Source organism: Coenobita brevimanus, chromosome 87 (genome assembly GCF_032717465.1).
Source record: "Coenobita brevimanus isolate Jiangsu-jjx chromosome 87, ASM3271746v2, whole genome shotgun sequence".
NCBI lineage: Eukaryota > Metazoa > Arthropoda > Malacostraca > Decapoda > Coenobitidae > Coenobita > Coenobita brevimanus.
Window position 1 is genome coordinate 7,859,014 of NC_137040.1, and position 27,750 is coordinate 7,886,763.

The window sequence follows — 27,750 nt, forward strand, 5'->3', positions numbered from 1 at the left end:
ATATGATTGTTCGTATCTCCTTACTTTTTTCTGATTTATATTTCATGAGTTTCTCACATTTCCTGGTTATACTTATAACACTGTCAATTTTGAGAAATAATAAGTATTTGATCACTGTCTCTACTGTTGCCTGTAAGTACACAGGATAATACAGTTAGCAACAATGAAATAAACATATGTAGTACATACAAAAGGCAAGCTTGCAGGCTTACCCTCATGTCCTCACCCCCACAGCCTTGGACAGTGCTAAGCAAAATAAGAGCAAAGTAAAATAAATTAGTAATTACTAGTAAGTGATAATTTTACAAGCATCTTGTAACTGTTTAGTTTGTTGTTTGTAAAGAAAACATCTCAAGAATCATTCACAAATCACGTGAGATATAATGTACAGTACATATATCAGTGCACTGTTTTTTATGGAAAAACGTGGAAACAACCAATGCAGTCATGTCGCCTACACACCAAGAAATCACCTGCCCATCGAGACGGCAATATCCACCACGCTACCACACACCACTTGCTACGCAACTTCCCATCATTTTTGCAGCATTTGTATGGCAACTGGAGCTCTAATGTTTTATCTGCAGATGTGTATTATTTCCTTGTGCATGAATATGATATTTTTTTCTTTATTTGCAAACCTTGACTTTTTTCCAAAAAATGCGTCTGTCAAACATGACCTTGGGACCTATTTGAGACCTGAAAGGGTTAAAACCCAGTAAACTACAAAATAAGTAAATCTCACTTAAATGAGCAAAAAAGCACGTTGTGATTGATTATTAAGTCTTTCCTTGTCAACATTGTGAATGTTTAAAAATAGAGAATATGTAAATAAATATATAAATATACTTATTGCTCGTAAAATATTTCGGCTCGTAGTCAGTTTGGCTACTAAAAATTTATTTGGCTCGTATATATGAAACCTTAGGAGCCAAATGGCTTCCAGCCGTTGGCAGTTAGCAAGAGCCCTGCTCTTCCTTTTCCCCGCTGGAGGGGCCATCACACACCCTATGGGTACGGTCACACCGAAAGCAATGAGCAGGGCGACTTGAGCGGGAAGGGATGAGGCGACACGATGAAACACACTAAATTCTATGTGAGTGGCCACGCTGAATGAATGAGGAGGTTTGTTGCCCCGCTCACCCTCCCCACTTGTCACAGCGCGATGCAGCATGTTCCAAAATGTCACGCACTGCCTAGCAACACCCCCACTCCCCAGGCCCTTGCGTCATCATTCAGTTGTGGTGGTCCTGTGTGTTGGGGCGGCTGGGTTCATGTAATTATGTCTACTGAACACTTTATTGGAGCCCTGTACCACAGGAGAGCTGTGTGGGATGCAAATGATCCACTCCATAAAAATTTTGGAGTGTTAAAGAAACACTGGGAAGATATATGTGAATAACTGCATACAAATGGTAAATTATAATCGAGCATTATTTTGTCATACGATTGCTTAAGTAACGTTTGTTCCACCATTGTTATTAAACATATAAAAGTTATAAAACATATAAGAGACCATTAATGTCTAAAATTCATACTACTATTTAGTGCTCTTTGTTACACCGTAGGCCTAAAACTAATGAACAGATAAGTGTATACACTATATGTATGTGTATACAGTATGTATATAGCCTTTGTAATGAACATCAACAATTTTATTATTTATCAATACATAAACCTATTAAATATAATTCAATAGATAATGAATTGTCCCGTGGATACTCCACTGTAAACATGCTTCTGACTAGCCGTCGCCCCCGAGGTTGCCACTTCCTATTTGGACTCCCATCACGTTGATGTTCGTCTCACACTCATCGCTCGACGCTCCCTCCCCGCTTGTCGCGTTCGGTGTGGCTGTAGCCTAAGAAGAGGCATGCAAGGAATAGCAAGGCCTGAAGTAGGTAGGGAACAACCACAAAACCCACCTCATGTGCCGCCATAACAACTTTCCGAGAGGAGCTGTTCACTACACTGTTGTCGTGCAGAAACTGAGAACGACTGAGAGGGTCTCTAGTGGACGCTGGATGAACTGCCCAGCCTGAAAGGGCAGAGCCACTGGGCTATTCCTGCCTGGCTGGGCAAAATGCAGCCTTAATTTCCACCCAGATGCATGCATTTTTTTCAGGATAAAATGGAAAAATGTACGAATATTGATTTAGAACAGCCAGATCACAGCGTCTGGGTAATGGACATTTGGATAATGGAGGGATTATTATATATACAAATGTATGCATGGTGAATGTAGCTGAAGGTGTGATGCAAGCTAATAGTGGAGAGAAGGTTTGCAAACAAGTTCAGAGGTTTGTGAATGTTTGTAAGAATTATGTACTTAAAGTAAATGTAGATTAGAGTACAATGGTGGTTTTTGAGAGAAAAAAGTGACATTTTCTTGTGATGTCACGGTGAATAGAAAAAGATACGTTGGTGAAGAAATTTAAGTATCTTGGTGCAGCAGTAGAAAAGAGGGGAAAGTGAGAGCTAGTTGTCAAACGAGGACTTTCAGTGTGATGTAATGGTGAATGGAAGGACTATTCACTGAAGGAATTTGAAGTACCTTGATGCAGTAACAGAAAATAGTTGAATATGCAAAGAAAGTGGAAAGTGGAATGGCACAGGGAAGAGAAGAGGTTGATGCTGTGACATCATTGTACCAAACAGAGGTCAGTGTGGAAGCTGCAAGAGGATTGCATGAAGGTATGTTATTGCTCATATTAACATCTGTCTATCTATTGCCAGATGCCTTAATCCCGTAAGAGTTGGCCACAAACAAAGTGCCTCCATGTCACCCTGTCCCCCGCCAATTCATTGCCCTGCTCCCAGCTCACACCTCCCTCTCTCATAAACCTCTCCACCCCATCCCTCCATCTCATCCTTGGCCTCCCCCTCCCTCTTCCCCCCTCCACCTCATTCACATACACTCTCCTTGTCAGTTTCTCACTCCATCCTCTCCACATGTCCAAACCACCTCATGATGTTTGCCTTAATGCTTCCTATCACATCCACATCCACACCACAACACTCCTTCACATCCTCACTTGTCATTCTGTCTCTCCATGTGACTCCACATGCTCCTCTCAGATAACTCATTTCCACTGCTCTCACTCTTGACTTTGTTCCTCCAACAAGGTCTAAGCTTCCCTTCTGTGCATCAGAGTTGGTATAACAATACTGTCATGCAGTAGCTTCTTCACTTCCATGCCCACTTCCCTGTTTCTTATCACTGCATTCAAGGAACCAGCAACCTTTCTTCCCTGTTGCGCCGTCAAGCACTTCTCCCTCAAAACATCCATCCTTACTCATAACACTACCCAAGTACTTAAACGCACTCACGTTTTCCATTTCCTCCTCATCCAGCTTCACTGTACATTCACTGACTTCACTTCTCTTGAAGACCATAACTTTACTCTTCCCTACATTCACCTATAGATTCTGTTTCTTACACACTCTTCCAAACTCATCCACCAAGCCTTGTGGCTCCCCTTCGTCTTCACTTAACAACACAGAATCGAGTTCAAACAACAAGGTAGTTTCCAATCACTGCCTTCTCTTACTAGGGCCACTCCAACATCCACTACCCTACCTTGTATCTCTTTTATAACCCCATCCATATGCAGGTTGAACAGTCATGTGGACATGACACACCCTTGTTTCAATCCAGCCTTCAAATAGAAAAATTCACTCAGTTCACTATTCACGCGCACTGCAGCCGTACACCCTCGTACATACTCTTCGTGGCCTTCAGCAACTTCCCATCTACTCCATGTATTCTTGATAATTTCCACAATCCTTGTGTATCCACCCTGACATATGCTTGTTTCAATCCAGCCTTCAAATAGAAAAATTCACTCAGTTCACTATCGACACGCACTGCGGCCTTATACCCTTGTACATACTCGTTGTGGCCTTCGACAACTTCCCATATGCTTCATGTATTCCTAATACTTTCCACAATCCTTGTCTATCCACCCTGTCATATGCTTTCCCCAAGTGGATGAGGGTCGCATACAACTTCTTTCCCTTCTCTAGAAACTTTTCCACTAAAGATCTAAGAATGAATATCTGATCTACACAACCTCTTCCCCTTCTAAAACCTCCCTGTTCTTCTCCAACTAATTCCTCTGTTATTTCCCTGTCAGTAAGTATCCTACCATATACTTTTCCAGTTACAGTACACTAAGAAGACAGTGCCCCTATGATTACCACACACTTATTTTTCCCCTTTTCCTTTGTACAGGAGAATAATTATACCTGACTTCCAGTCCTCTGGGACTCTGCCTTCCTCCCAGGCCAATCTGCACATCTTCCATATCCATTCAACTACTGTCTCTCCTTTGTGCATCAGCATTTTACCACACACTCCATCAGTTCCTTGGGTTTTCCCCATTTTAACTTTCTTCATTGCTTTCACAGCTTCCATCCTACTGATTTCTTCCTCTCTTCTTACATCCCCCCTTCTCCTAGCCATTCCCCAGCCAGTTATACTTGCATTACTTTCATTCTCTATGTTCAGCAATTCATGAAAGTGTTCTCTTCATCTACTCACTTTTTCTCCCTTCTCCACTAGTAATCTACCACTCCCCAACTAACTTCTTTGGCACCCTGCCTAACTCGCTTTACCTCTTTCCAGAACATTTTCTTACATTCCCACCACTTTACACTCAAGTTCCTTCCAAATTCCTCATCCACTCTCTTCTTACACCCTCTTACTAATCTTTTCACCTCACTCTTCCTCTCTACATGTAACTCTCTCTTCTGTCTCTCAACTTCTTCCACACCCCTGTTTCTCATCCACTCACTATGTGCATTCTTCTTTTGTGCCACACCCTCTCTCGCCTCTTCAGTCCACTGTGCTGTTTCCTGCTCCCTCTTTCATCTTCTCTCCACACACACCACCTCAATGCTGCACAGATTTTTTCTGTGAATATCTTGCACATACCTTCCAGGTCCCCATCTGCTCCAATCTGTATTTACCCAATCGCTCTTCCATTTCCCTCTTATATTCTACCCTTTTTCCATCTTCCTGTAACTTTTCCACCTTACTTGCAAGAACTACTTCCTCCTGTTCTTCACTTCGTCTATTTCTCCATTTTACTTGGACTTTAATTATGATCACCACCAAGTGGTGGTCCAAAAGTCCACTCCCCCAACCTCTATACACTGTTGCATCCATTATACACCTTCTCTCCCTTTCATCCACACACACATTATCATTGCCTTTCATTCATTCAGTTCACCACCTACCCTTCTCATCACTCTCCACCTATACCTGTGGATCATTTTGTGCCTGAAGAGGTTATTGGCTACCACCAACCCCCTCCTGGCACAAATGTCCTCTAAAGCACTGCCATTCTCATCCATCTCTCCAGGCACACCCCACTCACCAACTACTCCATCCACCTTCCTGTTCCCTACGTTTCCATTTATATCTCCAATCAGAAACACTCTCTCATCCATTCAAACATTTCCATGCACGCTTCCACATTTGTCCAGAACTCTTCTCTCACTCTGCTTGCACGATCTTGCGCTGGCGCATACAGTCGCGCACATTTGTAGTCCAACTTTCAATCTTACCCACACAATTCTTGAGCCAACTGATCCATAATCTCTTATATTCTCCTTCCATCTGTTACTAACAAGACTACACACTCCTTTTGCCCTCTGATTCTCACCTGCCCCTGCACATATATCCCATCCATTCTCCCATTCTCTCACACTTTCACCTCGTCATTTAGTTTCAGTTAATCCACATACTTCCACTTTTGCACCCTCAAGCACCTGGACAATCTCTCTTTCTTTCACCTCATCATTTGCATCCCGTACATTCCATGTAGCTATCCATACCAAGTCATTAGTTCAGTCCTCAGTCGGCCCCTTTTGGTCAGTCCTGGTCCGAGGCTTCTTGCTCGTATTTTTAGTTGTTTTCCGGGGAGGATCACTAACCCTCCGCCCACCCACTTGTTGTCATGTAGGGAAGATGTGTTGGTTGGATATAAGGTTACCATCCAGTGTTGTAAATGCTTTCCTGTGTGTTATTGTAGGCATTACCACATCTTCATGTCCAAACTTACACACTCAAGTATATATCCGTGTGAGTCGTACTGTTGAGGAATGTGTGTGAAATGTGGAGATTGGATAGGATACGAAACGATATTTGAAAGAAGTGTAGTAGGGAATTTTGTTAATAATTGGGTAGAAGAGAGTATGTAGAATTCAGATGATGATGTGGATAGAATGGTAGTAGAGGGTTGTGAGATGTGGATAGAGTGGCTGTAGATAGGATGATATGGTTACCGATATATTACAGTAATCACTCCAATATCCGATGTAATAGAGCCATAGGTAGGTCCGGATATTGGTTCTGTATGGATATTGGGCCCCAGCGTATGGACTTGTACTTATGGACCCTAACTCAGAGAAACACCTATACAACTCCCTCTGGACATGCATAGCACCTATTTAAGACCCAAATCACACCAATAAGGCACATAAACGACTGAAATAAATGCAAAAGGAACATAAATTGAGGGTTTAGAAGTATGTTCATACATTAATAAACATTCTGGTACTTATGGACCCTAACCTAGCCTAACTCAGAAAAACACATTCCTACTTCACATGCATAGCTCCTAGCATCCTATTCACACCAATAAAGGACATTAAAGAGTGAAATGAGGTAAGTATAGTATGGAAAAAAGTACAGTATGAAACATTCTGCCTACTTACAGCAAGTTCAAATTACGGGCGGGAAAAAATCGTTTATTTTTTTTATTTTGGGGGGTTTTCGGACCATTTTGGGAATATTGGATCCCAGGACGATTATGTCCGGGTAGTGGGGATGTTCGGCTATTGGGCGTCCGGATATTAGAATGATTACTGTAATAGGTTTAAAGTGGAAGGAGGCATGATAGGCCAAGAAGGTGGATGGATATGGTAAATTGAGTGCATGAGGAAGTGCTGTATGATAATGAAGTTGATGAGGCCAGGATATTGACATGAGATGGAGTTGGTTGAATGAGTTTGCACAAGAGAGCACATGGAGAGGGTTTGGCACCCTCTTGTAAATGTGATGTTTAATAAATTGGCTGTCTGCCAGAGTTTATTTGAATGCATCCATCCATTTGTGGTAGGTGGGGGCGCTCACCATCCACTCACTCGATGTAGTGCTGCTCTCAGGTGTCTGCCCTTTCCTCTCCTCCATCCTTCTTTCCTTCCAACCGCTTTTGTCTTTCTTTCCTTCATTCGTTCCTTGTCCTTCTGCCTACGGGTGACTTTACACTCCCTATTCTGTCTTTCTTTCCTTCATTTTTTCCTCTTCCTTCTGCCTGTGGGTGACTACACTGAGTGACAAGCCAAATGGTTTCCTGTACACCAGGAAACCATTACTACTCTGGGTGGTAACCATATAACCAAATACTGGCGCCTGGTGGTTTAGTGGGTAATTATGTGCTGGAGTCGGACTGAGCCGGTGAAGGTTTATATCCAAGGGGTGGTTAGGGTTGATTGCTTATGTAATGCCACTCAGGGATGAACGAGGCTGGTCACTCTCATCTTAAATGTCGGGACCAACTGCCTAGCCCCGGGCTCTTATGCTCCTCGTGGTGCAATGTGGGATTGGATGATGGGTGGATGGATGGCATCCATCCATCTATCATCTAATCCTGTGTCGCCCCATGAGGAGCATAGGAACCCGGGGCTAGACAAGTTGGTCCTAACATTTAAGATGAGAATAACCAGCCTCACTCGTCCCTGAGTGGCATTACATGAGCATTAAACCCCAGCTACCCGTTGGATATAAAGCTACACAGGCTTAATCATATTGGAGCACCTTCATTTCCCACCAAACCACCAGGTGCCATAATTTGGTTATATGGTTACCATCCAGCATAGTAAATGGTTTCCTGGTGTACAGGAAACCATTTGGCTTGTCACTCAACTACAGTAAAAAAATGTATGTTTTTTTAGGATAACCCAGGATTATGGGGATTTGAATGATGTGTGAGTAATTGTGTTGCCCATTTCACTGAACATGATAGTTGTCTCACCTATGTTTCTAGTTACTACATTTTCCCCTCAACTAACTTTTAAGTTTTACTTTGTGTCGTTTACTTCTGACCATCACACTATGGGGTACTGTAGTTATAAAGATTAGATTTGGGATGATGATTGCAGATATGGTGATTATGAAGGATGCATGTGAAAATAATGTGTAGTACAAGTTTACAAATCTCTTTTAATCTTTTTTAGGAGAGGTGATCAAAGCATGGGACCTAGGTGTGTCCAGTATGAAGAAAGGGGAGTTGGCCAAATTAATATGTAAGAGTGGATATGCGTATGGAACACAAGGAAGTCCTCCGAAGATCCCACCCAATGCAACGCTGATCTTTGAGGTACAGTTTGGTACAGTATTAGGAATCTAGATGAAGTTTTATTGGTTATATGTTCATTTTTCCCCAGTTTCTCTTTAACACCTCGTGTACAATGACTCGAAACAAGTGAAAAAAGTGTTAATCTGAAGAGGAACCAATGACACACAATGATGCACATGTCAGTGTTGGTTCGAAGGGATGCCGATTAGGCAATGCTGGACAAAAATATTCACAAAAAATTTTATTTTAGCATGAAATGCATCAGTATTTGGTGCATCATAGGGGAGGGTGTTTATTTTCAGGACAGCACTCTCAAACAGTCGGCATTCTCTCGGTTTTTGGTTTGGGGGGGAGGGGGGAGCGCGCATGATTTATTGCAATTTACTCAAAAACATTGGTCGTATCAGAATTCCGACAACACCATGTGAAAGCTTTTGAAATTCATCATCTAGACATATACTTGGCTCTTGCATTATCTATCTATCTATCTATCTAGAGCCCGATGCCCTAATCCCGCAAAGGGTGGCCGCAGACAAAACGCCTCCAAGTCGCTCTGTCACCCACCATTTGACTACCCTCCCCCCAACTCACCCCCCCCCATATACCTCTCAACTCCATCCCTCCACCTCATCCTCGGTCTACCCCTCCCTCTCCCTCCCTCCACCTCACCTACATACACCCTCTTAGTCAGTCTTTCATTCTCCATTCTCTTCACATGTCCAAACCACCTCAGTGTATTTCTCCTAATCTTCTCAACCACATCCACCCCACAACGTTCCTTCACTTCTTTATTCGTAAACCTGTCCCTCCACGTCACTCCACATGCTCCCCTCAAGTAACTCATTTCCACTGCTCTCACTCTTGACTTGTTCCCCTCTTGCAAGGTCCACGCCTCGCTTCCATACATCAGGGTAGGGATCACAATACTATCATGCAGTGACTTCTTAACCTCCATACTCACCTCCCTATTCCTCATCACTGCTTTCAGTGTACCAACAACCTTCCTTCCCTGCTGTACCCTTTCACACACTTCATCCCCCAAAGTTCCATCCTTACTCATCACACTACCCAAGTACTTGAATGCACTCACATTCTCCATATCCTCACCATCCAACCTCACTGCACACTATGTGACTTCATTCCTCTCAAACACCATAACTTTACTTTTGTTTACATTAACTTTCAGATTCCTCCTCCTACACACTGTCCCAAATTTATTCACCAAACCTTGAAACTCCCATTCATCTTCACTCAACAATACTGTATCATCAGCAAACGGCAACACCGGAAGCTTCCAAATCTCACCCTCATTCATTAGAGCCACCCCCACATCCACTGCCCTACCTTGCACCTCCTTCACAACCCCATCCATGTATATATTAAACAGCCATGGAGACATCACACAACCCTGTTTCAGTCCCACATTGAGATCAAAGAACTCACTCAGCTCACCATCCACTCGCACCGTAGCCTTAGCTCCCTCGTACATATTCTTCACAGCACTCAGCAATTTCCCCTCCACTCCATATATTCTTAATATCTTCCACATACCTTGCCTATCTATTCTGTCATAAGCTTTCTCCAAGTCCATGAAGGCAGCATACACTTTCCTTCCCTTCTCTGGATACTTCTCCACTAAACATCTTAGAACAAATATCTGATCTACACACCCTTTTCCCTTCCTAAATCCCCCTTGTTCTTCTCCAACTAGCTCCTTTGTCATATGCCTAACCCTATGAATGAGTATTCTACCATATATTTTTCCAGTCAAACTAAGAAGGCAAATACCCCTATGGTTACCACATATTTCTCTCTCCCTTTTTCCTTTGTATATGGGAACAATTATACCTGATTTCCAGTCCTCTGGAACCCTTCCCTCTTCCCAAGCCAATCTACACGACTTCCATATCCACTCCTCAACAATCTCATCACCATACCTAAGCATTTCACCACACACTTCATCAATTCCTGGGGCCTTTCCCAACTTAATCTTCTTCATCGCTTCCACTACTTTGCCCTACTAATCTCTTCCTCCCTCCTCTCATCTCTTCTTCTCCCAGCCATTCCCCAACCACTTATACTTGCACTGCTCTCACTCTTTACATTCAACAAATCCTCACAGTGCTCCTTCCATCTCCTCAGTTTCTCTCTCTTCTCCACCAACAATCTATTATTCCTATCTTTTACTCCCCTACTATTTCCCCTTTCACACTGCCTTACTTTCTTTACCTCCTTCCAAAACAATTTCTTACTCTCCCTCCATTTCACACTCAGATTCCTCCCAAACTCTTCATCCACTTTCTTCTTACTCTCCTTCACCAATCTCTTGACCTCCCTTCTCCTGCTCACATATACCTCTCTCTTCTCTCTCTCATCTTCTCCCCTACCTCTACTCGCTAGCCATTCACTATATGCCTTCTTCTTTTGTTCCACAGCTCGTTTCACCTCATCATTCCACCATGCTGTCCCTTGCACACCCTTGCATCTCCTCTTCACTCCACAAACCGCCTCACATGCTGCGCCTATCTCTTCCGTGAATATCTTACATACGTCTTCCACCCCTTCCATCTGCTCTAGCTCATACCTTTCCAATCTTTCTTCCACAATGCTCTTATACTCTGTCCTTTTCTTACTATCTTGCAATTTCTCCACTCTTCTCACAGGAGCTACATCCTCCTGTCTTCCCCTTCGTCTCCTCAACCACTTTCTTTGCAGCTCTACCTTGGCCATCACTAAGTGATGGTCCGAGACTCCATTCCCCCACCTTTTCCACACTCTTGCATCCAACACTTGTCTTCTCATTCGCCCATCCACACACACGTAGTCTATCATTGCCTTTCGTTCAACAAGTTCACCATCCATCCTCCTCATTACTCTCCATGTATACCGGTGGATCATCTTATGACGAAAGTAGGTGTTGGCTATTGCCAACCCCTTACCAGCACAGATGTCCACCAAAGCACTACCATTTCCATCTACTTCAGCTGGCACACCCCACTGACCAACCACTCCATCCACTTGTACATTCCCAACTTTGCCATTCATGTCCCCAATCAACAGCACTCTCTCGCTCCTCTCAAACTCGTCCATACATGCTTCTACTCTCGCCCAAAACTCATCTTTCACTCTTGCCACTCGATCCTCTGTGGGGGCATACACATATACAATTGCCCACGGTGGCTCAATCGGTAGAGAGGTGGCCTGCAGTCCTTACGGACCCAGGTTCAAATCCTGGCTGGGACAGGGAACAGTTTAAGGATTTGCATTTCATTAAATCAGGGTTTACTGATCTACCAGAAGACCTCCGACGTGTCGTAAAAATACCCCCGCTAATACCAATACACCAGTCCTGTATGAGACATCCCTAGCATGTATTCAATATGGACGGTAAAAATACCCCCGCTAATACCAATACACCAGTCCTGTATGAGGCAGCCCTAGCATGTATTCAATATGGACAGTGGGTGTTAGCACCAAAGTGGTGCCATGTAGAGGTGTATGGTATGTAGGAGGACTGCTGGGCCTTGATAGCAGGCTGTGAAGCCTATGCCCAGAGTTGGATACAAAAAAAAAAAAAAAAAAAAAAAAAAAAAAAAAAAATCATCCTCACCTATACAATCCTTGCACCCAATGTTCCATACTCTCTTTTATTCTCCTTCCACTTTGTGTTTATCATCAGACATACTCCCTCTCTTGCCCTCTCATTCTCATTGACTCCCGCACATATACCTAAACCATAATCCCATTCTCTCACCCTTTCACCTTTCCATTGCATTATGCAGGCATAATTTTGTGCTGGATTGTAGGGCAGTAATTTTCACTGTTGAACAACAGTATTCTCACCTCATTTCGGTACTTTCACAGTACTTTTGCTTATCAGTTTTGTGTGTTTTTATTAGCTTACTATAAAATAAAAAATAATTTGGTTTTACGCCTGGTATCCCTCAAGGGCTAAGGCGTTGCCCCTGGGTAGACGACTTTTGGACTGGAGCGTGTAGCATTTTATGACCGGATGCCCTTCCTGATGTCTACCAATGACCCTTGGGTGGATTCGATCCTCCGACCCTTCGGTCAGAGCGGAGCGCTCTAACCCACTGAGCCACGGCTGCTCCGCTTACTGTAAAGTACAAACATCAGGGAAGATGATCGTATACAATTCATATCATTATCACCAATTTCTGGGACAAATAAAATACATGGGAATGTTTTCCTTTATGCATTGGTCCAGCCTGCTCTCGTGGCATTTTCTCTGATCAACTCACACACACTTACAGAAACTTACGGTGCGCAGGGGGGTTAAGTGTGACCACAGTCTACTCTGATAGACAAGGCAAATAGTTTCCTGTAAATACCTGGTGGTTTAGTGGGTTCAAGTGCTCCAACTGGATTGAACCTTTGAGGGATTATATCCAGGGGATGGTTGGAGTATGTTTCCTCACGTAATGCCTTGTGGGAGTGAGTGGGGCATGTCACCTTAAAAATTGGGACAGTATTGTAGCCTCTGATTGCAGTTTTCCTCATAGGACAAAAAAAAAGGTGTGGATGGTCAGTGAGTATATAGATTCTAGAAACATTAACCCCATGAATCCAGTGACAGTTTTAAAAATTTATTCTTTTCATCTCTAGATTATTTAATTCAGCTTCGGAGAGTTCCATGATAATAAAGGCTGTTTAACCCCTAAAGACCGCAATTATTTCAGGCAGGGTACCTCCCACAACTGCAATTCAGGGGTGTTTTGGCGACTTTCACCAAGGGCAAAATGGATTGTGTTCTGGCTAAAGAGGAAGAATTTACACATCTGACAATGCAATCCGCACCCCCGTAGGCCAAGTGGTTACTGCACAATCACCTGTCAAGGTTGAAAAGGTTTATAATAGTTACCCTTCGAAAATACTCTAACACATGAAAATTTTGATAACTACAGATTTTTCTTATTGAAACAGGTCACCAACCATGAAAACAGGTGTATGTAGGTGTGGGGAGATTACCAGGCTGTGGGAAGATAAAGTAAGTTGTGGGGAGTAGGCCTATAGGTACGGGGGTTGGAAAAATAACCAAATTTTCACATGAAAAGAATGCAAATCAATGTGTTCTGTAACATCTTGGCGCCCTGATACCTCTCGGGGGTCTGTAGGGGGTGGGAGGGTAGTGAGGGACAAGGAGGGAGGGATGGGATGGGGTTCAGGGGGGACACAAAGCTAGCATGGTGGGATGAGGGGCGAGAGTGGGTGGGAAAGGACACATGTGGTGGTGGGAGGAGAGATGCAGGTGTGTGGAGGGGTGGGAGGGTGATGGGGGACAAGGAAGGAGTAAGGGAGTGAGGTAGAGGGTGGCATGGAGGCGGCCCAGAGGGGGGGGGGTGCCCACCCACTGCCCAGGTTGGTCCAATCCCCCATTCACACCACTCAGGGGTGAGTTCTTATTGGCCTGAAGCCATGTATGTCATAATCAGGACAGAGGAAGTGCTCCGCAGTTTTTTATAGGCCCTGCTCAATTGATGCGATTAGGCATTTTGGCATAAAACTCAAATCACATCTATTGATGCGATTGGGACATTAGGGGTTAACTAACCCGTCCATTTCAGAAAGTTTCCCTAGAACTGAACTAGTCCTCTGCAGGTAGCAAGAATAAACCCATTAACCCCTACGCGCTGGTTGACGTGCATAGCTGTCACAATTTGGGGCACGGAGCACCGCCGGTTGACGTGTATATCCGCAAGCATCTTCCCAAATGATCCACAGGTATACATGGCGAGTGATGAAAAGGGTGGGTGGTGAACTGAATGAAAGGAAGGCAATGATTGATTATGTGTGTGTCGGTGAAACAATGCGAAGATGTGTAATGGATGCAAGAGCTTATAGAGGTTGGGGTAGTGGACATTCTGACCACTACTTGGTGGTGGCCAGAATCAAGACCCAAGTAAGATGGAGAAACAGAAGAAGGGAAGTACAGGAGGAAGGAGTAGTTGCAAGGAGAGTGGAAAGGTTACAAGAGGATGAGAAAATGGCAGAATATAAAAGAGAAGTGGAGGAACGATTGGCCAAATATGAATTGGAGCAGATGGGGGACGTGGAAGGTGTGTGCAAGATATTCATAGAAGAAATCTGTGCAGCATGTGATGTGGTGTATGGAGTGAAGAGAAGATGGAAGGGGTGCAAGGAACAGCATGGTGGAATGAAGAGGTGAGACAGGCTGTGGCACAAAAGAAGAAAACATACAATGAATGGATGAGAAATAGGGGCATAGAAGAAGTTGAGAGGCGGAAGAGAGAGTTATATGTAGAAAGGAGGAGAGAAGTGAAAGATTGCTAAGAGAGAGTAAGAAGAGAGTGGATGAAGAATTTGGAAGAAATTTGAGTGTAAAGTGGAGGGACTGTAAGAAAATGTTCCAGAAAGAGGTGAAGAGCGTAAGACAGGGTGGCAATGAAGTTAGTAGGGGAGTGAAAGATAAAAATGGTAGATTACTAGTGGAGATGGGAGAAAAAGTGAGCAGATGGAGAGAACACTTTAAGGAATTTTTGAACATAAAGAATGGAAGCAATGCGAGTATAAGTGGCTGGGGAATGGCTGGGAATAGGGGGGAGGTGAGAAGACAGAAAGAAATCAGTAGGATAGAAGTTGTGGAAGCAATAAAGAAAGTCAAAATGGGGAAAGCCCCAGGAATTGATGGAGTGTGTGGTGAATTGCTGAAGCATGGGGGAGAGATAGTAGTAGAATGGATGTGGAAGATGTGCAGATTGGCTTGGGAAGAAGGTAGTGTCCTGGAAGATTGGAAGTCAGGTATAGTTATTCCCTTGTACAAAGGAAAAAGGGAAAAAGAAGTGTGTGGTAATCATAGCGGCATTTGTCTTCTTAGTGTAAGAGGAAAATGTATGGTAGGGTACTTATTGACAGAGTTAGGGAAATAACAGAGGAATTAATTGGAGAAGAATAGGGAGGCTTTTGGAAGGGAAAAGGTTGTGTAGATCAGATATTCATTCTTAGATCTTTAGTGGAAAAGTTTCTAGAGAAGGGAAAGAAGTTGTATGCGGCTTTCATGGATGTGGAGAAAGCATATGACAGGGTGGTTAGACAAGGATTGTGGAAAGTATTAAGAATATATGGAGTAGATGGGAAGTTGTTGAATGCTGTGAAGAGTATGTATGATGGTGCTAAGGCTGCAGTGCGTGTGGATGGTGAACTGAGTGAATTTTTCTCTTTGAAGGTTGGGTTGAAACAGGGATGTGTCATGTCTCCATGGTTGTTCAGTCTGTACATGGATGGGGTAATAAAAGAGGTAAAAGTAGGGCAGTGGATGTTAGAGTGGCCCTAGTGAGAGAGGGTAGTGTTTGGAAACTCCCTGTACTGTTGTTTGCAGATGATACTGTGTTGTTAAGTGAAGAAGAAGGGGAGCTGCAAGGTTTGGTGGATGAGTTTGGGAGAGTGTGTAAGAAACGGAATCTAAAGGTGAATGTAGGGAAGAATAAAGTGATGGTTTTTGAGAGAGTTGAAGTCAGTGAATGTACAGTGAGGTTGGATGGTGAAGAAATGGAAAATGTGAGTACTTTTAAGTACTTGGGGAGTGTGATGTGTAAGGATGGAAGTTTGGAGGGTGAAGTGCTTGAAAGGGTACAACAAGGAAGAAAGGTTGCTGGTTCCTTGAAAGCAGTGATAAGGAACAGGGAAGTGAGCATGGAAGTGAAAAAGTTACTACATGATAGTATTGTGATACCAACTCTAACTTATGGAGGTGAAGCTTGGGCAATGTTGGAAGGACACAAGTCAAGAGTGAGAGCAGTGGAAATGAGTTATTTAAGAGGAGCCTGTGGAGTCACATGGAGACAGGCTGACAAATGAGGATATAAAGGAGCGTTGTGGTGTGGATGTGGTAGTAGTAGTAGTAGTTGTTCCCTAGGCAGTCTGGCCAAACAGCCCCGAGTCCGTTAGGAAGGCCATGGCCGAGACCAGGCTTTCCCACAGAGCTCTCAAAGAGTGTATGTTGTGTTGTTGGCGTAGGTGATTGTGTGCAATGCAGTCTTCCATAATGTGCTTAATAGTATGGGGGTGCTGTGTTGCATCCTGGACAGGCATCAGCGACGGAGTCATCCAGCCTCTTGTGGTAGTTTAAGAGGGCTGGATGGTGCCCACATCTCAGCCTGGCCAAGTGGACCCTGTCCTCACGAGGAAGATAGGATTCAGAAGGGTGGATGTCAGGAGGCCGTGCATGCAGCTGTGTGTGTTGTCTTTAAGTGTCTGAATGGAGCAGCGAGTGATTTGAGTGTGGATATGCTTCTGGAAGCTGGTCTGAGGTGGGCGAGGGGGTAGAGATGACAGTATTTGTGTATGGTATCGTGTGCTGGGTGTTGTTTTGATGTTCCTTGGTGTGGGTGGATGTGCTGCCATGTAATGTAGTGGATGTTGTGAGTTTGTGGAGGCTTCAGCAAGAAACTGGGTGCCTCTCATGTCTAGGTGATCCTTGACTTTGAGGACTTTGGTTTCTTGATGTAGGTGGTCTGTGTGTGTAGTAGCTGTGCTGCCTGTGATTATTTTTAGGGCCTTGTTCTGTATGGTCTGTAGAGTTTTGTAGTGTGTTTTGGTGAGGTTAGAAGCCCAGGCAGGGCTTGCATAATTCATCACTGAACGTATGTATTGTTTGTATACTGTGGTGGTGGTTTCTTTGTTGTGTCCGAATGTTGTATGGGCAAGTGACCTTTAGGCATTGAGTCTTGGTGTTATTTTATTTTTAATGTTTGTGATGTGTTGTTTAAATGACATTGATGTATTGTATGTTACACCAAGGATTTTGGTTGTGTGCGTGTGTGGTAGGGGAGTGTTGTTTATGGTGAGGTGTGGGATGTGACTGTGTTCTGCTGTCCAGTTTGTGAGAAGAGTCACTGTAGATTTGGCTGGGACTATTTTGAGCCTGTTTGTGGTGAACCATTCATGTAGTGTGTTGAGGTAAGGTTGAATGATGTGTGCAGCTGTGTTTGCATTTTGGTGCATACATGTAAGTGTTATATCATCTGCATAGGAAGCTATGTGTATCTGTGGTGTGTGAGGTGTGGGTACATCGTACATGTATAGGTTAAAGAGTGTAGGGAACAAAACAGATCCTTTGGGGACGCCATTTGTGAAGTTTCTGATGTTAGAAGACTGACCGGCAAATGTTACTTGTGCACATCTGCCTGCTAAGTAGTTTGCCAGCCATCTTTTTGTGTTATTGTGCATGTTTGTGTTGATTATTTTGTTTGTGAGGTTGTGGCAGGGGATGGCATCAAAAGCTTTGCTATGTCTTGTGTGAGTAGGAGTGTTCTGTGTGGTGGCCTAGCTGCATTCATGCCATCGAAAACTCTCTGTGTAAGGTCTGTAAGAAGGGTGTTTTTGGAGTGTAGTGGCCTAAAGCCATGTTGTGACTGGGCTAGGGGAATGTGAGGTGTGACTAGTTGTAGTACCAGTTGTTCAGTGACTTTAGAGGGGGTGCAGAGGAGTGTGATGGGGCGATGTGAGGAGGGTAACGTAGGGTCTTTGTTGGGTTTAGGGATAGTGATGATATTGCCATGCTTCCAGATGTTAGGTATTATGTTGTATGAGTAGCTGTAGTTTGATGTGTTGGTGAGTGCTTGTATGCCTTGTGGTCCTAGGTGTTTAACCCTTTAAACGCGGCCGTGAACAGTCAACCCCCCCCCCCCCCGAGTGGCGGGGTTGTATCGCGGTCTGAGTACCTGTAGGAAAATATTTAAATATTTTGCCAAAAATCAGAGATTAACCCTAGAACATTATACTTGGTATGGCAGATAGTACTTACATTCAGCTTTCTCCAGAGACAGGTGTTGAGCCTTCGTGGACTACCCAAGGACTTGTGGAGACTTGCAAAGTTGGGTAACCAAATCTTCACTTTCACACCTCCAGCAACCCGGTTTCCCTTCTACCACAGCCTCATTCTGTCACAGTAAACTTTATACTACAACGTAAAGGTAGTTTGGAATCCGTATTTGTACAATAAGCACTGAAAATAAGGCTAAAATCAACGGAGTGTACGGCCGACATGCAGCGTGGCGGCGGTCTTCCCGTCACTCAACAAACATTTCCATTTTCACTGCTAAAAACATGTATACTACATTATTTTCAATCATATTACTTCCCAAAGGATCTCCGCGGCGCGCTTTTTATTCTGCCTTACACCCGTCACTTTATTCTCGTTCCTGTCGGCCGCTTGCACTGACTCGGAAGAGCTAGAACTCGCCATAATGTCACTTTGAAAGCCTGTGGTAAACTGACGCTAAACAGGGGCAAACCGTGCAAAAAAAAGCTAGTGTTACAACTGGGGAAACAAGCGTTTCCTATTAGCATAAACTGCTTGTGAGAGGAGAGCGCATATTTACAGTTCTGAGCAGTCAGAGCGCTGCCATGTATCACAGCCAGGCTGGCCGGGCCGTGGTGGGGGGAGGAGGGGGGAAAAAACGCGATACTTGGCAACAACAGAGGTCAGTAGTACAAAGGTAAAGTATGCTAATTGTAGCTAAAGGGTGGTGGTACTGATAGACAATACCAGCTGGAGCCTGCTTGCCCGCGGTTATTCAAATTTTACTAGAATTGCAAACGCGACGCTCTGCCGTTATGTCCTTTTCGCCGAGCGTCGCAAACGTGACGATCCGCGTTTAAAGGGTTAAGGTGAATGTTGCTTATGTTGTCTGGTCCACAGGCAGATGAGCGCTTGATGTTGTTAATGATGTGCTTCGTCTGGTTGTAAATGAAAGGTGCATAGTCTGGGTCTGTGGGGAGCTGTCTCTTACGTCAGATGATACATCGGTCTTCAGGATGGGGGTTTAGATGGCTGACTTGTGAAAAGTGATTGATGAGAGTGTTTGCTTGTTGTTTGTTTGAGGGTATGGTGTCTGTTGTTGTGATGGCAGCATGTGATTGTGTGGTGTTGCTGTTGGAAAGTGTGATGCTGTTTAGTGTTTTGTAGAGTTTGCTGATGTTTGTTTTGTGGTCAGGTGTTTGGAGGTAATATTTCCAGTTTAGTGTTTGCTGTTCTGATATTTTATTGTTTATCTGAATGTTGAGTTCTTGTATTTGTTGTATGGTGTCTTGTGTATGGGGTGTTGGGGAGTGTCGCAGTGTGTCCCGTTGTCTGATGAGGCCTTGAATTTCTGGTGTGAAGTTGGGGTTGTCTCTCTTTCTGTTGCCTCTAGGGATGTGTCTTTTGTCTGCGTTTTGTATGATTGTATTGAAAGTGTGCACAGCAGTGTTGATGTTTGTGATGGGTGTACTGTTTAGTGTTTCGAAATGGTGTTTTGTTTCAGTTACAAAGGCCTCCTAGTTGGCTCTCTTATAATTAGTGTATGTGTGTTTGTGACCTGCTGGGGTGATTCTGGTTTTGGTAGTGATGATGATTAGGTGATCAGAACCTAGGGTTTTGACCACTCTCCATGATTTAGTGGGGGCGAGGTTTGGGGAGCAGAAGGTGATGTCCGGAGATGATGGGAGGAAGAGGGCTTGGTGTGGGATATGGGTATGTTGATCTAGACTGTTTAGTATGAAAAGATGATCTGTCTGGGATTGTAATACCAGCCCTCTGTCTGTGTCAGGGTTGTTGACATGCCAGGCCGACGACTTGGCGTTAAAATCACCACCCAGGATGATGTTGGGTATGTTAGTGATGTGGTGTATCTGTGGAGAGTAATTGTGTGGTACTGTGGGGAATGACTGGGGGGGAATGTGTGTGTTAGCGATTGTTATGTGTGATTTGTTACCAGTGCGTATTTTAATTGATTGTATTTCTGTTGTGGTGTCATGTGGGGGTAGAAGTGACTTTGTGTGTGCACTGGTATCTGCAAAGGTGATGGATTTGGGTACCAGGGTGATGAGTCCACCACCACCTCTGTTGGCCCGGTCACTGGTGTAGAATGATGTCTTCTTCATCCTCCTCCTCTGAATCTGTCCCTCCATGTGCGAGGTCGATTGCATCATCGACCCCTGTGAAAATTCTGTCCTTACCGCCAGGGAATGGGCTCAGTGACAGTGCCATCAGTCGTGCCTTGTTACAGTGTCCACACATACTCTAAGTGAGAGTACTTCTTCTGAAAAGAGAAGTTATCATGCAGAGAGTGAACTCTCTCGCCCTCCAACCCCTTCCCGCTCTCAGACGCTTGAAGAGGCTCTCAAACTGCTGCAGGAGGAGGGCAGGGCCTTCAGCAAGGTAATGAATTCACTGAAGAAGAGGAGGTTGATGACCCAGCATACTGGGCAGGTGAGCTTGGAGTTGGTGGTCATCTGGGAAACAAACGCTGACAAGCCATCTCACCGCCACTCTTGCAGCCTTGAACATCCAGTGTCGCCTCAGCCTGGTACGTCAAGGCCAAATCTCCACAACTGGGCCCTTCAGGAGTGGAATTTTCCACACGGGCCCCACGTGGTGTGACTCAGTCGGCAGCATCTCACCAGGGAAGGCTCGCATCAGGTAAGTCATCACTCCCATACTCCCTCACCTCCCGCACGTCTCCCTCTCCTTCCTCCTTACCCCTTTTCTGTGGGCATGCACGCACTCAGAAAAGACATGCTGGCCATGGAAAACGGCCTATTCTACCAGGTGTCAGCAGAGTTTATACCTTTGTGTGGGATGAAGGGGCAGATGTTTAGGAGGAGCAGCTTCCCCCCAGGCCCTGAACCATAAACACTGTTTTCAGGGCGATATATACCACTGCAATTATGCAATACCTGGTGGATGAAATTTATTTCTACCAGGCTATGAGTGTGCAGTGGCTGGACATGCCTGCCAGTGAAAGCAGGCACATGAGGGACTGGATACCTTTGGAGGTGGGGGAGTTGTTTGTGTGGCTAGCCCTTACCATGTTGAAGGGGCACATAGAAAACATGTGCTCCATGACTGTTGGTTGGTTGATGAACTTTTGGGAACACCTGTCTCTGGCAAGTATATGGCGCATGACAGGTACCTGGCAATCCTAATGTTCTTGCATTTCAATGGAATTATGGGCCTACACTGAGTGACAGGTTATGGAAAATTAGACCCATCCCGACCATGCTCAAGGAGTCATTTTCCAGGGTTTTCTGTCTGTTCAGAAAGTGGTAATTGACGAGTCGCTGGTGTTATGCCAGGGCAGGTCGGTATTTATTCAGTATTTCGTCCAAGCGTCACCGTTTTAGACTAAAATTCTTTGTCCTTTGCAACTGCAAGACTGGATATGTACTTGATGTGATAGTTTATTTGGATATGGATGTCGATATACCCAGCAGTGATCGTCACAGTTTCTCGGCATCAGTCATGAAAGTGCTGACGGAAAGGTATTTCAACAAGCACCATGTTCTGTACACCAATAATTTTTACACATCCCCGGTGTTGACCAAGTATTTGCTTGAACATGGTGCTGGGACCTGTGTAACTGTCCGGGCAAACAGAAAAAATTTCCCTGTATTCCCATCAAATACTGAGAAAGACGCCCTTCTTACCAAGAATGTGACAACATGGTAGCCCTTCTCTGACGTGACAAGAGATGGGTTAACATGTTGTGAACAGTACATAAGGGTGTGTTTGAGGAAAAGGGAAAGACAGACTACAGGACCAGGGAACCTGTGTTGAAGACTGATGCTGTCAGCGATTATGATATCAACATGCGGGTTGGTAAGGTTGATTGCCTTTGTAACTCCTGCCGGTAGTACAAGAAGGCGTTTTTACACCTTGATAATGCCGTCCTGAACAGTTTTGTACTATTCAATGAGGTCGTCAGGAAACCATTCTCTCCAAGAGAGTTTGAGAGAGAGCTTGCACGTGAAATGCTTGAACAGTATTCAGCTACACAGGTGCCAGGTGTAAGGCGGTGGATGCAGACAGCGCTTACAGCTGACAGGCTAAGCTGTGCCAAGTATTTCTGGTGGCACAGGCTGGTAGAGATTGGCCGTACCACTGCAGGTTGTCAGGCGTATAGGCGGTGTCACGTCTGCAACACCACCAAACGCCGTCCCCCAGCTCGAAAAGATACAGCCTACCAATGTGCGGAGTGCAAGGTCTCCCTTTGCCCTAAATGTTTTAGTGAGTGCCACTCAGAGCGTGAGTACTGAGCAGGTGTGTAAACAGGCACAAGTGTGTTTTTTTTATACATAAGTGAAATGTAAGGTATTATAAGTTGTATGTAGTAAGTGTAATGATATATATGTTTTTTATAATATGTTTTACAAGTGCAGTGCAATAAGTATTACTGTTTATGGTTACTGGTTAAGCAGTGATTGGAAATACAGTAATCCCCGTACTATCCGGACACCCACTATCCGGACATCCCCACTTACCGGACATTATCACCCCAGGATCCAATATTCCCAAAATGGTCCGAAAACCGCAAAAAATTAGAAAAAAATCCGACTTTTTCCATCCCCACTTACCGGACATTATCATCCCAGGATCCAATATTCCCAAAATGGTCCGAAAACCGCAAAAAATTAGAAAAAAATCCGACTTTTTCCCGCCTGTAATTTGAACTTGGGGCGCACGGCGCGGGACAGCTTTGTTTTGGTGCGTCATTCCTCCGATGTCTGCTAGAGCGCCCCTGCATCCTCCCCACTTACCGCCCGTCTCTCGTCGTAAGTGCACACTCATCGTCATGATTTAATAGACTTTAAGTGTAGCTAAAATTAACTAGAGTGTGTTATGTTTAGAAAATGGATTTATGAGTGCAAAGACTTTAAGTGCAGAGTGCAACACTTATTTCATAAAGTTACAATGGAGCATAAGTAAGACAAGAGTGTGCAGTGTTAAGAGAATGGACTTCTGAGTGCAAATGACTTAAGTTCAGTGCAAGACTTCATGAACAGTGTACTGCAAGTGCATCAGGAAATCCTTCTTACTGTCAGAGTCTGAGAGGAGGCGGTTATTCATCGAGATGGCCAGGGACTTGCTGTAAGTACCCAGAATGTTTCATATTGTACTGTACTGTATTTTCCATACTGTACTTACCTCTAACACCTCATTTCACTCTTTTATGTCCCTTATTGGTGTGAATAGGGTATTAGGTGCTATGCATGTGCAGTAGGGAGGTATTTCTCTGAGTTAGGGTCCGTAAGTACCAGTCCAGGAGCCAGGGACTTGTTGTAAGTACCCAGAATGTTTAATATTGTATAAACTCACCTCTAAAACCTAATTTTATGGTTCTTTTTCATTTATTTCAGTCTTTTATGTCCCTTATTGTTGTGATTTGGGTCTTAAATAGGTGCTATGCATGTCCAGAGGGAATTGCATAGGTGTTTTTTAGAGTTAGGGTCCATAACCCCTAAAACGCGGGGTGTCGCGTTTGCGACGCTTGCCGAAAAGGACATAACGGCGGATTGTCGTGTTTGCGATTCTAGTTAATTTTGAATAACCACGGACAAGCGGGTTCAAGCTGGTATTGTCTATCAGTACCGCTACCCTTTAGCTACTATTAGCACATTTGACCTTTGTACCACTGACCTCCTTTGTTGCCAAGTATTTTTTTTTTTTTACCCACCCACGCACCGCGGCCCGGCCACCCTCGCCGTGATATATGGCAGCGTGCGGACTGCTCAGAAATGTCAATCTGCGCCTTCCTCTCGCAAACACTTTATGCTAATTGGAAACGCTTGTTTCCCCAGTTGTCACACTAGCTTTTTTTCACACGGTTTGCCCCTGTTTAGCATCAGTTTACCGCAGTCTTTCAAGGTGACATCATGTCCAATTCTAGCTTTTCCGAGTCAGTGCCTTCAAGCCCTCCGAAAAAGGGCTTTGTGACCTCTACCCCGTCAAAACCCTTACTAGGGAGTGCAAAGGGCCTGAGTGAGTCTGCTATAGGCCTAGAATTACTGAAAGCCTCTATGGACTACGGTAGTGACGTTGCGGTGTTATCGAGCCTTGCTGAATCAGACACTTTATCGAGTGCTGAGTCTGAGGTGCAGGAAGAGACAATTCCTGTGCTTAGCACCTCGTCAGGCAAGGCTCCAGTGCAGAAGGGAGTGGCGTATGGCAAGGGGGCCAAGAGGAAGCGAAGTGGTGACCCCGGTTCCCAGCCATTGTTCTCCTCAGGCCGGCCATTGTCCCCAACCTCAGGTCACGCCGCCGCCATACCGCCTCGCACCCCCAGCCCCATTCTCTCGTCATCTTCGTCTGCTGTGCTTTCTCCTGAGTCTTCAGAGTCTCCTTCACCACCTTGGAAGAGAAGTAGGCAGTCTGGTATGCGTAGAGGTTTCCGTAGGCCCCGTGTTTGTGCTGGCATGAGTAGGAAAGTGTCTCCTAGTGGTAAAATTAGTGGTAAGGTTTACCGCACTAGGCAGCTCACCACCCTGCCTACTGTGAGTGACCTTGAACCTTCTCCCACACTCACCACCACCACCACCACCACACAGGCCCGACCTAGCTCACCCACTGCCACACGGCCTGCCTCACCCACTGCCTCACCGCCTGCCTCACCCACTGCCACACGGCCTGCCTCACCCACTGCCTCACCGCCTGCCTCACCCACTGCCGCACGGCCTGCCTCACCCCCTGCTGCACCCACCCACTCCCAGCCTAGGCAGGGCACTGTGGACGCCTTCATGTGGTCTGAGGGCTCTGATTTTGTGCCAGAGGATCTGCCCTTTGATTCCACAGGGTGTGGGATCCAGGCTGACTTCCCTGTCCCCGAGGGTGGTGAATGCTTGGACTACCTTTTGGCCTTCCTGGATAACGAAGTCTTGGAGCAGATTTGTACTGAGACGAACAGGTACAAAGGACAGTGTGCTGCAGTTCGTCAAGGTGAAGGTGCGATGCCATCCACGTCGCAGATGGCAGCATGGGTTCCTGTGATGATCCGGGAACTATTTGTATTCATCGGCTTGATGCTTCTGATGCCACGTAACTGGAAGCACAAGCTCGAGGGGTACTGGAGTACTGACGATCTTTGCCCCACACCCATCTTCAACAAGTACATGACTCGGGATCGTTTCATGCAACTCATGACGTACCTTCACTTTGCCAACAACGATGAGCCTTCCCAGACTGACCCCCTAAGGAAAGTGAGGGAAATCCTGAACATGATCAAGGACAAGTTTATGACGTTCCTTCGGCCCTTCAAGAAAGTAGTGATCGACGAGTCCTTGGTTTTGTTCAGGGGCCGTCTTCAGTTCGTGCAGTATATTCCAAGCAAACGCCACCCCTTTGGAATAAAGTTTTTCGTGCTGTGCGACTGCAAGACAGGGTTCATCTTAGACTTCGTTATCTACACCGCCAGCAATGTGGACTTGGACAAGACTGACCTCCTTGGATTCTCTGGCTCTGTGGTGAAAGTGCTTCTGGAAAAGTACTTTGACGGGAATCATGTTCTGTATACAGACAATTATTATACAGCACCCAAACTCGCCAAGTACCTTTCAGAGCACGGTGTCGGGTCCTGTGGCACTGTCAGGAGCAATAGGGCACACTACCCTGCCTTCCCCAAGGCTGAAAGATCAAAGTGGGGAGACGTGCACCTGAAGAAATCCGAGAAGATGCTGGCGATATGGTGGCACGACAAGAGGATTGTCAATATGCTCACCACAGTCCACATGGGGGAAATGCAAGCCACAGGGAAGGTCGACAGAAGGACTGGCGATCCTGTGATGAAGCCTGATGCTGTAATTGACTACAACGTCAATATGCGGCTGGTGGACAAGTCCGATATGATGATCGGAGAGATTGACTGCCTGAGGAGGAACCGTCGCTGGTACAGGAAGGTGTTCTTGCACTTGCTGGATATGTGCATGCTGAACGCCTTCATCCTGTATAAGATCAAGAACAGGAAGCCAGCTAACTACTCTCTCAGGCGGTTTTCTAAGACTTGTGTCTACCAGCTGCTTCAGCGTTTTGGGCAGGTACTGCCATCAGGTGCCAGGCACCACTCACAGACGCCTCCAGACCGCCTACAGTGCCAGGACTACCTTTAGCGACACTGCCTGGAGCCACTGCCTAGCACTGCCAAGAGGGGGAAAGCACTGAGGAGGTGCCATGTTTGCAGCCACACAAACCAGCAAGAACGAACTTTTAGACGCACCTCCTTGCAGTGCAAAGAGTGTCAGATTCCCCTGTGCGCTTACCCGTGTTTCTTTGGCTACCACAGCCTGAGTAGATATTGAAAATAAGGGTGAAAATATGTAAATAATACTGAGAGTGACAGTGATACTAGTGTTTAGGTTTCTTGTACGTATTGACAGTGACAGTCTGTTCAGTGTAAATTAGTGTATGTAGTTGTAAAAGCACTGACAGTGACAGTGATTTCAGTGTAAATTATTGTACATAGTAATAATATAAGTATTGAGAGTGACAGTCACTCCAGTGTAAGAAGTTGAAAGCATATTTTTCTATTCTATGTTATGACAGTGACAGTTTGGTATGTAGAAAATAATATTTTTATAAGTAATGACAGTGACACTGATGAATAAGGCACTAAACTGACAGCGAGAGTGAAAGTGAGCGATAGAAATGAAGTGCGAGCGGCTGACAGGAGCGAGAATAAAGTGACTGGTGTAAGGCAGAATAAAATCGCACCGCAGTGGTCTTTCTCATTCCCGCTTCACAATACTGGCTGTGACAGTGATTTTTATGGCTTTAATAGTGACATGCGAGCCTTTGGGAAGTACTATGAAGGAAAATAATGTAGTATACGTGTTTTTAGCTGTGAAAAGGGAAATGTTTGTTCAGTGACGTGAAGACCGCTGCCGCGCTGCATGTCGGCCACATGCTCCGTTGATTGTAGCCTTATTTTCAGTGCTTATTGTACAAATACGGATTCCAAACTACCTGTACGTTGTAGTATAAAGTGTACTGTGACAGACTGAGGCTGTGGTAGAGGGGAAACTGGGTTGCTGGAGGTGTGAAAGTGAAGATTTTGTTACCCAACTTTGCAAGTCTCCACAAGTCCTTGGGTAGTCCATGAAGGCTCAACACCTGTCTCAGGAGAAAGCTGAATGTAAGTACTATCTGCCATAAAAATTATAATATTCTAGGGTTAATCTCTGATTTTTGGCAAATATTTTCCTACAGGTACTCAGACCGCGATACAACCCCGCCACAGGGGGGGGGGATCGGCTGTCGATGGCCGCGCTTTAGGGGATAAGTACAAGTCCAGGAGGCTGGTGCCCACTATCCGGACAGGACCACTTTCTGGACATATCCACCCTGTCATATGCTTTCTTTAAATCCATGTAAGCCGCATACAACTTCTTTCCCTTCTCTAGAAGCTTTTCCACTAAAGATCTAAGAATGAATATCTAATCTACACAACCTTTTCCTTTCCAAAAGCCTCCCTATTCTTCTCCAACTAATTCCTCTGTTATTTCCCTAACTCTGTCAATAAGTATCCTACCATACACTTTTCTTATTATACTAAGAAGACAAATGCCCCTATGATTACCACACACTTCTTTTTCC

The 27,750-nt window shown here is 44.9% G+C and overlaps 1 protein-coding gene across 1 annotated transcript in view; it reads left to right on the top strand.

Moving 5' to 3' along the window:
• LOC145411056 (peptidyl-prolyl cis-trans isomerase FKBP4-like) overlaps nucleotides 1-27,750 on the top strand; it is a 243,087-nt gene that overhangs the window by 74,992 nt on the left and 140,345 nt on the right. The window contains exon 4 of the mRNA XM_080281129.1: nucleotides 8,245-8,387. Coding sequence (XP_080137255.1) covers nucleotides 8,245-8,387 — 143 coding nt within the window. The remainder of the gene's footprint in view (nucleotides 1-8,244; nucleotides 8,388-27,750) is intronic.